At 46.2% G+C, this 13,945-nt stretch overlaps 1 protein-coding gene across 3 annotated transcripts in view; it reads left to right on the top strand.

Annotated features, from left to right (window-relative positions):
• VIPR1 (vasoactive intestinal peptide receptor 1) overlaps positions 1-13,945 on the top strand; it is a 175,046-nt gene that overhangs the window by 127,065 nt on the left and 34,036 nt on the right. For all 3 annotated transcript variants that reach the window (XM_065582638.1, XM_065582637.1, XM_065582636.1), the window contains exon 6: positions 482-614. In XM_065582638.1, the coding sequence (XP_065438710.1) occupies positions 482-614 (133 nt within the window). The remainder of the gene's footprint in view (positions 1-481; positions 615-13,945) is intronic.

Below are 13,945 nucleotides of genomic sequence, written 5' to 3'. Positions count from 1 at the left end.
GAACCACCTTTGCCCCACACTCACTTCATCTCTGTCCCCAGCGCAGGGACAGAGTAACTGAGAATCAGATCCATTATGTTGTTTAGGGCTGTAAAACTTGCCCATCTTCAGGATAGTAGGCCTGTTGCTTTTAATTGTTGGGAAATGTCACTTGAAAACCCCAGAGTTCCTTGATCCAGATAGATCTTCAGAATCTGCTAAAGCCTATGGGATGGAATAAACCCAGTGTTGCTCTTAATGTCAGTTACCCTAACTTATATCTTTTAAAGTTAATATATAATCCACGTCGCTGTATAAAGTATGCAAATATTTATGAATTTTGGCTAGAGCTGTCAACTTTTTGGCAAAACACTGAAATCAGAAAATATTCTGGATAAAGCAGAAGTTTTTCCCAACATATTCCGGCCAGAAGAATAATGTATTGAGATGAAGTCCTGATGTTTAAAAATGCTATTTCTCTTTCTCTCCCGCCCCACAACAGAAAACTGCACTGCACTCGAAATTACATCCACATGCATCTCTTCATGTCTTTCATCATGAGAGCCATTGCAGTCTTCATAAAGGACGTCATCCTCTTTGAGAGCGGCGAGTCTGACCACTGCTCTACGAGTTCAGTAAGTAGCGGCGACCAGTTGATGTTTGGTTCAGCTGGTTTGGTTCGGCTCCCTTAAGCGGGGAACAAAAGAATGAACACAGAAAGGCAGGCAGGGAAATACTGGGGGGAAGCTTTTAGTTGTTATCGCGCTGTATTGGAAAGGAAGCAAAAACCTGCCGGCTTCAGCCTAACGCTGAGGAAGAGGTCACGACAGAAATTCTTCACTCAGCAGATGTTACTTTTTAATTGTCAGTGCCTGGGTCTCTCCGCTGCGATGATGAAGCAGGGGTGATAAATGATGAGAAGAGTTTGGAATTTTCTATATTTTGCAAAATCAGGCTACTGAAAAATAGTTTACTGGCCAACCTCCCCAGAGCAGAGGAAAGCACCTCCTATTCTCCGCCTGTGGCATTTAATAGTCTAGTCTTCTGTAGGTCTCATTTCCTTTGGTCTCATTTCCATTGCTGGGTTTAGTGTGTGGTTGCTGTGTGGTGTTGGTGGCCTGTGATATAAATCTAGGGGTCCCTTCTGGCCTTAAACTCTCTGACTCTGTGACCATGAAAATGAACTCTTGTCCTGTTCCACCCCCCACTGCCTCCATTGTCCAACCTAGCTCCATGCCTTCTTTCACACGGTCCCCTTCATGCTTGGAACAGCCTCCCAATTAATATTTGCCGAGCAAGCTTCCTCCCAGACCACCCTGAGACCCATCTGTTCCATGACTCATTACGGATGTCATGACCACGCGGTGCTGTCTGTTTGTTCTCTGGGTTGTTACCCATTTCTGCCTCTGCGCTCCACGCTCTTCAGGGTGGGGGGTTTATTGTAAAGCACCGTGAATGATTAGAGTGATATATCAACAGTAACAAATAACTGGCCAGAGTCTTGTGTCACAAATAGCTGCCAAGGTTAATTGGAAAAGAAGTCAAGAAGTCAATGAGCCATGGAGCTTGAACGAACCTCTCACCCCTAGGAGGGTTCTCTCTAGGTCATGACTGAGGCCCGTTGGGGGAAAGCTTCCACCGCAGCTACCCCTCCGATAACCATTCTGTAGCTAACGGAAGGACGTTAGCCTGCTGAGCTCTTAGCTCGGCCCCTTCACAAATGTGAATGGACCAAGAGAGAAGACCATTCCACCTGCTAGTGCGACTTTTCACCGCAATTCACTGAATCCCATTCACTCTTACAGACTAGGGACCGAATGGCTAGGAAGTAGTTCTGCAGAAAGGGACCTAGGGGTTACAGTGGACGAGAAGCTGGATATGAGTCAACAGTGTGCCCTTGTTGCCAAGAAGGCTAACGGCATTTTGGGCTGTATAAGTAGGGGCATTGCCAGCAGATCGAGGGATGTGATCATTCCCCTCTGTTCGACATTGGTGAGGCCTCATCTGGAGTACTGTGTCCAGTTTTAGGCCCCACACTACAAGAAGGATGTGGAAAAATTGGAAAGAGTCCAGCAGAGGGCAACAAAAATGATTAGGGGGCTGGAGCACATGACTTATGAGGAGAGGCTGAGGGAACTGGGATTGTTTAGTCTGCAGATGAGAAGAATGAGGGGGGATTTGATAGCTGCTTTCAACTACCTGAAAGGGGGTTCCAAAGAGGATGGATCTAGACTGTTCTCAGGAGTACCTGATGACAGAACAAGGAGTAATGGTCTCAAGTTGCAGTGGGGGAGGTTTAGGTTGGATATTAGGAAAAACTTTTTCACTAGGAGGGTGGTGAAGCACTGGAATGGGTTACCTAGGGAGGAGGTGGAATCTCCTTCCTTAGAGGTTTTTAAGGTCAGGCTTGACAAAGCCCTGGCTGGGATGATTCAGTTGGGAATTGGTCCTGCTTTGAGCAGGGGTTTGGACTAGATGACCCCCGTGAGGTTCCTTCCAACCCAGATATTCTATGACTCTATGAATCCCTTGGCTGTTGCTGTTGGGTGGTTTATCCCCAGCAGTGTTTTTTCAGAGTAAATTCAATGCTCAGCACATTGTGAATGGCTGGATGCTCCACCAATATTATAAAGACATGTGGAGCATAACTCTTCCTGCTGTACTGGACTGCCCCTTCCTGTTGCAAATTCTGCACCCATCCTGCCACCACTTCTTGTGCAACCCCCAGCAAGAAAGTTCAGACACAAATAGCCACTCACTCGCACAGATAAAAACTTCTTTCCAAACGTTCCTATGACCACCTGAGCACTTGTGGAGAATCAGATCAAAAGGGGCACAAGTACTATTGGATGGACGGGGGGATTTGGATTTGGTGAATGTATTTTCCCACTGTTCACCCAGTTGTAAACTCTGATTCCTGGGGAAAAAAGTGGGAAAGAAAACTATTTTTAATTCCTGTTTTAAAGTAAATTTGCCCCTCCAAAGCCCTGTAGTCAGCAGACCCGACTCCCAGGGCAACTCACTGTTCAGCACGTTACCTGAGTCGGAATTAGGCTCCAATCCTCAAAAGTAATTAGATGCCTAATTCCTGTTGATTTCAATGGCATTTAGGTGCCTAAATACCTTGAGGGCTCTGGGCCTTAGTCCTATGTCTCAAGATTAGGGTGACCAGATAGCAACTATGAAAAAACGGGATGGGGGTGGGGTTATAGGCGCCTATATAAGAAAAAGTCCCCAAAAAATGGACTGTCCCTTTAAAAATGGGACATCTGGTCACCCTACTCAAGTGTAGATCCTAGCTCTGAAGGTTCAATCCCCGGGGATTACTAAAGTGACACCCATGAAAACAGGAAATCTTTAGGGCCCACTAGCCCCAGCATATACAAATCCGAATGCTGCAAGAAGCATGAATGACCCTTTAGGTGCGTATGTCATTTTTTAAAAGCCCATTTGGTTTGCTGCAATGGGGTTGTGTTGGTTATTTAGCCAACAGTGGGAAACCTCAAAATGACAGCATTAACCAAGTTGCAAAGCTTCTCATCTAGTCGAACCAGCAAGTTAAGAAAACCAGCGTCGAGAGGCAAATGGCTTTCCATGTGCGTTGTCACTAAGCTGCTGGGGCGCTGGTTTGTTGGTCTTTTCCCTGCGTGACAATCGCCGTTGCTAAGGTTAAAAGAATTTTGGAGGGCGGGGAAGAGAAAAGTATTCCCAGCTCGACGCACCCCAGTGCACTCATGACTTGGCAAACAAGGCTTGTTGTCATAAGTAAATGTAGCAGGCTAAATTGACCATGGCTTGCAGGGCTTGTGTAAAGGAGCGTAGATCCTTTGTCCTGCGTGAAGGAGATTCAGTCATGAAAAGCTTTACAAATGTTTCTTCCTTGCCAGCCGGCCCAAGCAATTAAGCACGTCACTAAACAGAACGGTGATGAACTCTCCTGGCACGCATAGAAACAGGAGGCTTGACCTTTAGTAGCGGGCTTTACTGTCCAGGGATTCTCAGCTGGGTTTCCCAGAGGAAGAACTAGCAACGCGGGCGGCTTGCTTTCTTCAGGCATTTTGGGTTCAGTGAAGAAATCTAAAGATCTGATCTAGAAATTACTTGAGGGGAGGGGAATCCTATGGGCCTTGTTATACAGGAGGTCAGAACAGGTGACCACAGTGGTCCCTTCTGGCCCTGAAATCTATGAACAATGGCTGTGTATACCCACAACTTATTTCCTAAGCTATTCAAATTCTAGTCTCTTTAGAAGCTGCAAATAAACATGCTTTTTTCTCCTAGGCCCTCATTTTTCAAGTTATTTAAGCATGCATGTAATTTGAAGCCTCTGAGTTGTCTCAGTGGTGACAGTCACATGTTTGAAGATGTGCATATGTAACACCAACAGCCCCCAGTCGTGGGTGGGCAAGATTGAACCGGGGACCTCTAGAGCTTAGTGCATGACCCTCTACCGCATGAGCTAAAAACCAGCTGGCTGTTAGCTACAGCTGTAGAGTAGACTCATTTGAGAGATCTCGCTCGCTCTCGCTCTCTCGCTCGTGTCTCGGTGCCACCAGATGGGACAAAACACCACACCCAGGGGGTGTGTGGGTTACACATATGCTCAAGCACCTTGCTGAATCTGACTCTAACACCTGAAGGTGACCATTGTGATCATCTAGTCTGGCCTCCTGTATAACACAGGCCAGAGAACTTCCCTGAGTTAATTTCTCTTTGAACTAGAGTGTAGAACAGGGGTAGGCAACCTATGGCACGCGTGCCAAAGGTGGCACGCGAGCTGCCCGGGTCCTGGCCACCGGACCAGTAGGCTCTGCATTTTAATTTAATTTTAAATGAAGCTTCTTAAACATTTTAAAAACCTTATTTACTTTACATACAATAATAGTTGAGTTATATATTATAGACTTATAGAAAGAGACTTTCTAAAAATGTTAAAATGTATTACTGGCACGCAAAACCTTAAATTAGAGTGAATAAATGAAGTCTCGGCACACCACTTCTGAAAGGTTGCCGACGAACATTCTGTTTCAGAAGAACATCCAATCTTTGTTTTAAAATTGCCAGGGTTAGAGAATTCACCACACTGCCACACTCCTTGGCAAATTGTTCCAGTGGCTAATTACCCTCACTGTTAAATACTTCCATTCTGAGTTTGCTGAGCTCAACTTCCAGCCATTGGAGCTTGTTATACCTCTGTCTGCTAGATTGAAGACCCCTCTAGTATCAAATCTCTGTTCCTTAAGTTCTTATAGCCACCCCCCACATCAGCATTCAACCCTACACACTTTCTTCTTGTCTTTTTCTCTCTCTTTCTCGAACCCACTGCGTAAAACCCAATCACCAGAGCCAATAACGTGGGAGACGAATTGAGCTGAAATTTTGGGTTGTTTTTTAAAAGAGCAGGACTTCGATCAGCTTTTTTAATGTGGCACCTAGATGCTATGGCAATTGGCAGGCTAGACATCCAAGTTAGATGGAGACAGAAAGGCAAATAGATATAGATAGAGGACTAGATCCCCAGCTAGAAGACAATGGAGCTATGCAGATTTACATGCAGTCAAGGGTTGATAGTTACTCTTCAACTTTTTGAGTTCCAGAAAGACTAGTTGGTTCACTCCAGCCAGCCATTCCTCTTTGCAAAGGAAGGCAACCTATACACAGCCCAACTGTGAAGAATGCACCTTCTGATCTTATATTTTAAGAATGTGAACAGGTATTTCTGTTAGGTATATTTCCATATATATATTTTTTAAACTATCTCATAGAACTGGAAGGGACCCTGAAAGGTCATTGAGTCCAAACCCCTGCCTTCACTAGCAGGACCAAGTACTGATTTTTGCCCCAGATTCCTAAGTGTCTCCCGGAAGGATTGAACTCAATTGAAGGATTGGGTTTAGCAGGCCAATGCGCAAATCACTGAGCTATCCCTCCCTCCTTCAGTAAGGTCTTACTCAAGAAACTATAAAGAAACCTGCCCTTTAATTTTTAGAACAGTGTAGCGTAGGGGATGGCTTGTGTTCACTAAAGCAAATGTTTCTGTAGCTCCCTGCAGAACAGGAGATTATAGACTGTGTGCAGAAGCTGAGTGCTAAATAAGGAGAGACACCTGACAAGATACAGGTGACTCACTTGATCAGCACCCTGAATACTTAATTACATTGAAACTAGAAAAGCAGGTCAACATCCAAAAAGATTATGCATTGAAGTCAATAATAGTCAAACACCCATTGACTTAATGCAGGATCATCATCTAAGAGCCAGGTGTACAAAGGGTTTGGGCACCTGAAGATGAAGATAGGGCCAGTGGGATTTTCAAAAGCACCCTAAGTGAGTTAGGTGCCTGACTCTGACTGAAAGCCCATGGGAGTTAGGTGCCTCACACACTTAGGAGCTTTACCTTTGTAAAGCTGGCCCAAACTGCTTTCATTTAGCCTTTACCCGGGTCTTAAAAGGATAGTGGGAGCTACACCTCTACCTCGATATAACGCTGTCCTCGGGAGCCAAAAAATCTTACCGCATTATAGGTGAAACCGCGTTATCTCGAACTTGCTTTGATCCACCTGAGTGCGCAGCCCCTCCCCCCCGGAGCACTGCTTTACCACGTTATATCCAAATTCCTGTTATATCGGGTCACATTATATCGGGGTAGAGGTGTACCTTCGGTCCCAGAGTTAGATTTTGTTTAAAAAGAAAAACAATCTCAGAACTTTTCCTCAGTGTTTACTTGTCCTTTGCCCAGGCCGAACTGACTTGGATGACTGAGTTTGGACTCTGCCAGGGGGCTTGTCTATATGGACAGTTAGTGCGCGGCAATCTGGGATGTAAAGCTACAGCTCACTAGCCTGCCATGCGGCCCACGCACTGTGGCCTACTCCACTTTGAAACAGGAATAGGTCAAAACGCACTACAGTGGGAGTGTCTGTGTGTCAGGCTGTAGATTACCGCCCATTATCTGTCCATATAGACGAGTTCAGCGTTGAGTTAAAACTGAATAAGGACATAAGGGTTGGGCCCTTTAGTATTCTAGTGGGCTCTTGTTTTCACGTGTTCTCTCATCTTCTGAAATGGTCACTGGGTTTGAACACTTCACGTTCACGTTCTCCCCACCCGTGAGTGAATTCGGAGCCAAATCTCTTTGGTCATTGTGAAGTCTGGGCGGATGCAGGGAAAAATACATGTTATCGTTTAAAAATTATCTGACCGTACTTTAAAACTAGCAAGAATCTAGCTCCGTGAAATCAATGAGCTATACTCTGCCCTCGTTTTACTCAACTGAGTAAGGAGGAGTGAGACCCTCCCATGCCCACTTGTTTGGCAAACTTGGATCTTGGGTCTGGTGTGGCGCACAGGCCCTGCTCTGGATACTTCCCCCTCCCCCCACCCCATTAGCAAGTGATTGAGAGGTGTAGAGATTTCCAGCTCACTGGCAAAGGGGGAAGAAAGCTGCCCCTTTTCAAGGGCTGCAGTAACTCCTGTCTCCCCAACCCCGTAGAGCCATTTGTACTGGGCAGTTTCTCAGATTATACTCCCCACCTCGCCTCACTCTACAGCCACGCTCTCATTGGCCGGCCTGTCCTTGCTGCCCTGCCCTTCTCCGCAAATCGGATGGGGAGCAGCTATGGCTGGAGAGTCACCGTTGCCGTGAGCAGCATTAGCATGCAGCAGAAATCCACTGCAAATACGGAGCAGCCATTTCCCCAAGATGATGCTGTGTTGAGCTGCCCCGATCTGCTCTGAACCCCCAAACCCTGTGCAATACCGAGCAAACAGCTCCCGTTGACTCCGGAAGGAGGGGGTTGCACTGTCTTGCCTTCACTTCCCCCTTCCATGCTTAATGGACACATTTGGCTGTATCTGCACTCGGTGGAGGGTGCCTGTGTGAGTGTGTTGAACCTGATATGACACCCTGAATAGAACAGGTTCAGCGGAGGTGATAATTTTGCCCCTCAGAATGTCCCCCCTCCTTCAGGCTAGACCAAGAAAGTCCCAGCTGCCTTGCAGGGGTCTCTGGCATGGAATATCACACACAACAAATCCTGCACGCAACACATTTGATTTGATCAAGCAGGGTTTGTTAGATACAACAAAACCTGCATCTTGGCAGGGGGTTAGACTAGATGATCCTTGCGGTCCCGTCTAACCCTATGGTTCTAATAACACCACTGCTGATTTCCTGAATAACAGTAATATACCCACTGGCACCGTCTGTGTTTGTCAGGAGAAGGAAAGAGAAGAGAGAGAGAGATCCCATAAATAATGTGAGAAGGACAAACCCAACAAAGTGAAGCGGGGGTGGAGAGGAGGACATAGTGTGGTTGCCAATTTCCTTTCAAATCTCACGCTAGCACTTTAAGGTTCACTTCACTAGAATCACTGAGACGCTATAGACTGAGACCAAAGCCCTTAATTAACGGAGTCCCTAATGATCAAAAAAATCGACCATTGTTTAAAAAAAACACTATTTTTGGTGCTGGTTCCTGTTTCAGTGCCTGGGTTAAGCGGGGGGGAGGGGTGTTCTGAGTTATCACAGGTGACTTTTGTGGGTGAAGCACACGTGAGGCCACAAGCATCTACAAAAAAGAAGGGTCGGATTGTCACCGCACTTGCTCCCCTGCTCAATTTGCCATGCCCGCTCTTGGGATGAGAATGACCAGGGGCTATTCGGCATGAGCAAATGGACGGGGATGGATGAAGAAAGCAGGGAATGGAAGGAGCCCTAGCTTTGTCCTCTTCCCATTCATGGGCCTGAGTTGCCGGGCGGGTGCACAACGCGGGGAGCAAACTGCTCTACCACAATGGGGGAAGCAACTTCCTCCTTCCCCGGCACAATGGGAGGAGCTGTGAGTCCGAGTTGCACTTTGCGCTGTTGTGTGTTCGTTGGACAGCGCGGCTCCCAACCATCCCTGACTCCAGACTCATTGTAAGGGTGCACTGTAACCCAGGGAGAATACGGAATTGTGTACAAGTCCTAACGGGTTCTGAACCTTTTGTTTGTTTCCTTTGCTGCTGCTTTGATCCAGCGAATGAGAGACAAACAGGAAACTAGATTGTGCGCAATTTGAGGCAGGGCTTGTCTTTGTAATAAGGGTTTGTACAGCACCTAGCACCATGGGGCCCTGATCCTTGCTGGGCATTACTGTATTGTAAATAATTGATAAAAATAAAGGGGAGAGGGAGAGACCAAAGGAAAAGACACGGCTTATGTAGGGACCCATCCTTAAGGTCCGGACCATCTTCCCCATTAGAACCTCACTCTTGTATTTCTCTGGCCATTTTACCAAAAGTTCTAATTTTACCAGCCCCAGAAAGAGTTAATCAGTGTCACAACTTGGCTTTCTCTTGTGGAAATTAGGGTTAGGAACTTCGGAGGGTTTTCTAGTCCATTGATTATTTTAAAAGCTTTCACCTGACAAAAATGTTGGGCGAGAAGCTCATTATAAATATAGGTTTGATTAGTTCTAGTAACGAATGAAGGACGATTAGCCCCATTCATACAGTTTATTGAGGAGGCCGTTCTCTTTTTATTTCAGTTTCTAAACTCGTCTTTATGTTGGTCCAATCAACCGAAGGGCCTGATTGCTCTGGCCGCCATCTTGGGTACAGTCATGTGACTTGTAAGAGACACCCAGGCCAGTATTCATAACAGCCCAAACATACAAGGCCTAATTCTCTTCTCCTCATGGTGTGACTCAGGAGAAACGAACTCCACTGAAGTCAATGGAATGAGTAACCCCAGCGTAAAGCTACTGGGTGAAGCGAACTGTGCCCAAGTAGGTGAGGACAAATAGCCTCCTCGGACCAGATCCTTAGCTGACGCAAACTGGCATCGCCCCGCTGACTTTAATAGAGTCCTGCTGCTTTACACCAGTTGAGGATCTGACCCTGACACTGGTTTATGTATTGGAGGCTCATATAATACCAGAAGCCACACCTTGTGTGACCTGTGTATTAATAGAGACGGATTTTAAATGGCTTGACATTTAAATCCTTTCAGCTGCTATGAGCAGGGTTAAATCAGAAAGAAAGGGCACCATTACATATCGGGCCTAGGGGTCCATTTGGGTCAGGCTGCTGCCGAAAGCTTGAGATGAATCACTGTGGGCCCCATCCTGTTACAAATGAAATCAGTGGCAAAACTCCCATTGACGTTAGCAGGACCAGGATTGAGCCTGGTAGAACATAAGAACATAAAAATGACCCTACTGGGTCAGACCAAAGGTCCATCTAGCCCAGTATCCTGTCTTCCAGCAGTGGCTAGTGCCAGGTGCCCCAGAGGGAATGAACAGAACAGGGAATCAAGTGATCTATTCCTTGTCACACATTCCCAGCTTCTGGCAAACAGAGGCTAGGGACATCATTCCTGCCTATGCTGGCTAATGGTCATTGATGGATCTATCCCCCATGAATTTATCTAGTTCTTTTTTGAACCCTGTTATGGTCTTGGCCTTCACAACATCCTCCAGCAAGGAGTTCCACAGGTTGTCTGTGCACTGTGGTAGCCTCTTCCCAGCCTCCCCAGTCCCCACTGTGACACACAAGTGTAGCAGAGGGCAGGATTTGGCCTACTGACTGTGTGTGTCTGTAGACATCCTGTACATCTCGTCTTCATGACAGCTGTAACAAACTTGTATCTCTGCATTAGAGATGGCCCTCAACGTGGGCCCCCGTCTAAACTCTGTGGCGCAAACCCATCTCGAATGCATCTCATCTATGGTGGAGTAGATTTGGAACTCCACGGGGTAGCGAAAGCTGAAGGGTGAGCCACGTAGAACCATGTAATAGAGCAACTCCCTGGTGCACCAAGACCTAAGGGGAACTCCTCGTCCCACTGAGTTTTTTCATGGTAGATGCCAGATTCCTTCTAGTAGAGACACTGAAGAATTTCAGCTCTTCGTCTCACTTAAACCGAGGTGCGTTACATTTTAAACCCGTGCGAGCTGCAGCTTAACTGGCTCAGTTAGAAGCCACTTTGCTTCTATCAGCACCCCCATTTTAAGGGCCTCTGGAAGCTCAGTGGATACACACAGGTGCTAAGCTGCCCTCCTCAGCAGCCTACGGTTCTGGGCACTGGGCAGGTGAACCGGCTGAAAATTCACCTAGTTCCGCAATTCAGCTCTTCATGTTTCATGACCTTAAAATGCCAACGGGGAGTTTTCACAAACACCCAGGAGATTTAGGAGCATGAGTCCCATTGAACTGGACCTGGTTTCCCCTTTATTGTTGAAGAGAGAAAGTTAAACTGGGGCAGGGAGCGTTGCAAGCCCACTTGAATACAGGTTACAGCTGCAATAAAAGAAAATAGGGAATAAAGAGATGGGCTTTTACCAGCTCTGTCTAGTTTGCTCAGATTTGTAATTTACTTTCTCTGCTGATATCCAAGATCCTGGGTGGGGTGGGGCTGGGTTTGCTTTTTCTTTTTTTTTTTTTTTTTTTTTTAATGCATTCTTGGAAGCTAAGCAAAGTGGCAGCACCCAGGGACCGATTGTCTCAGGAACTGAGCACCCTCTGCTCCCATCGACATCATCTGGAGTTTCTGAAAATGAGTCCCTGGGGGTGAAATCTTGGCCCTGTTGAAGTCAATGGGAGTTTTGCCCCCGGCTTCAATAGGAGCAGGATTTCATTCCTAGCGGCCAGGCTTGGTTCTCCCACAAAGGGCAGAGTTAACAAGGAGCCCATGGGAGCAACAGATTGGGGGTTAGCAAAAATGCTGAGAGCCACATTTTCAGATGCGCTCACTAGTTTTGCTGTGCAGATTCTGGAAACGCACGTCCTGCTCTCTCACGTCCACTGCATGTACATTGCCTGAGCTTTGCTGCCCATCCTCCCAAGTCAAACACTCAAGGGTTAGGAGATAAAATCTAACTGTCAGCCACACCTAAAGAAAGCGGATGAGAAAGGAATTTGCCAGAGATTGTATCAATTCAATGGGGCTTTTTTATGCCACCTTTTCAAGGGAGGTCCATAACAGAGTCAGCAATCTCTGCTGGAAATCGATCCCATGTCTCCCAGTAACGGCACACTGGGGGGTTGGAAATGAGAGCTGCTCTAACATCCACCGGTGGCTAAGAGCCCCCAAGGGCATATATGGTAGCTGAGCATAGCCAGAGCACAGTAAACTCCACCCCAGCTCCTCCTCACTCCTGACACACCCCTTGTGCTGAAGGTTGGCCTAGGAGCTGGTTCTGTGCCAGAGGAGATGTTTACACTTCCTCTGTGGCTTATGCACAGAGAATGGACTGGAAGGAGAGGATCTGCCCGTAGGTGTTCTCAGAAAGGAACCAGGAAAAGTGGTAGAACATAATACAAGACTCATCTGCCCCCATCAACCCTCCCTCAGTACAGGCAGTGATGCCCTGGCTAATAAACCATATTCCCCCATAAGTACCTCGTTCAAAAGAAAAGCCATCCTATGGAATACAACCCTACCAAGGGCCAAGAACATAAGAACGGCCGTACTGGGTCAGACCAAAGGTCCATCTAGCCCAGTATCCTGTCTACCAACAGTGGCCAATGCCAGGTGCCCCAGAGGGAGTGGACTAACAGGCAATGATCAAGTGATCTCTCTCCTCCCATCCATCTCCATCCTCTGACAAACAGAGGCTAGGGACACCATTCCTTACCCATCCTGGCTAATAGCCATTAATGGACTTAACCTCCATGAATTTATCCAGTTCTCTTTTAAACGCTGTTATAGTCCTGGCCTTCACAACCTCCTCAGGTAAGGAGTTCCACAAATTGACTGTGCGCTGCGTGAAGAAGAACTTCCTTGTATTGGTTTTAAACCTGCTGCCTATTAATTTCATTTGGTGACTCCTAGTTCTTGTATTATGGGAATAAGTAAATAACTTTTCCTTATCCACTTTCTCCACATCACTCATGATTTTATATACCTCTATCATATGCCCCCTTAGTCTCCTCTTTTCCAAGCTGAAGAGTCCTAGCCTCTTTAATCGCTCCTCCTATGGGACCTGTTCCAAACCCCTAATCGTTTTAGTTGCCCTTTTCTGAACTTTTTCTAGTGCCAGTATATCTTTTTTGAGATGAGGAGACCACATCTGTACGCAGCATTCGAGATGTGGGCGTATCATCGATTTATATAAGGGCAATAATATATTCTCAGTCTTATTCTCTATCCCCTTTTTAATGATCCCTAATATCCTGTTTGCTTTTTTGACTGCCTCTGCACACTGCGTGGACATCTTCAGAGAACTATCCACGATGACTCCAAGATCTTTTTCCTGGCTTGTTGTAGCTAAATTAGACCCCATCATATTGTATGTATAGTTGGGGTTATTTTTTCCAATGTGCATTACTTTACATTTATCCACATTAAATTTAATTTGTCATTTTGTTGCCCAATCACTTAGCAGAGAGTATTGTCCTATTAGGAGAAAAACATCTGTATTTGGAGCCTAATTCTGATCTGATACCTGGGTGCAACTCCTACTGAAATCAGTGGAAGATGCATTGTGTAGCTGAATACAATATGAGGCCCTTGGGCATTTAGATTATACAGTGATTGGTGCTTAATTAGTATATAGATTCATTAGACATGAGGCTGAAATAATGAGATTGGGGCTTTATCATACCATGAAATCCGATGAGCAGCACAGCTCTCCAGTTATTGCAGCCCTATTATTATTTAGTGCAATAATACCTAGAGGCCGCAATCATGGATCAGGACCCCATTGTGCGAGGCCACACACACCATGAAAAGATACTCTCTGCCTCAAACAGCATATCATACAAACGTAAGATGAGAGTCAACAAGTGGATACAATAGGGAGGAGGCGGAGGAGAAAAGATAACCGTGAAACCATAAATGTTCCCCTGCTGCATTTGGACATGCCAAGAATTTGCAAGCCCAAGTGCACTGCAATATAATCCTTGAACTACAAAGACTAATAATTACATATTGTTACACTCCAGATCCACCACCCATTTCCTGCAGTCCTAAGCATACATC

This window comes from Chrysemys picta, chromosome 2, assembly GCF_011386835.1.
Source record: "Chrysemys picta bellii isolate R12L10 chromosome 2, ASM1138683v2, whole genome shotgun sequence".
Lineage (NCBI taxonomy): Eukaryota > Metazoa > Chordata > Testudines > Emydidae > Chrysemys > Chrysemys picta.
Note: the sequence above shows the minus strand (reverse complement) of the source record. Positions and strands in the feature narration are given on the sequence as shown.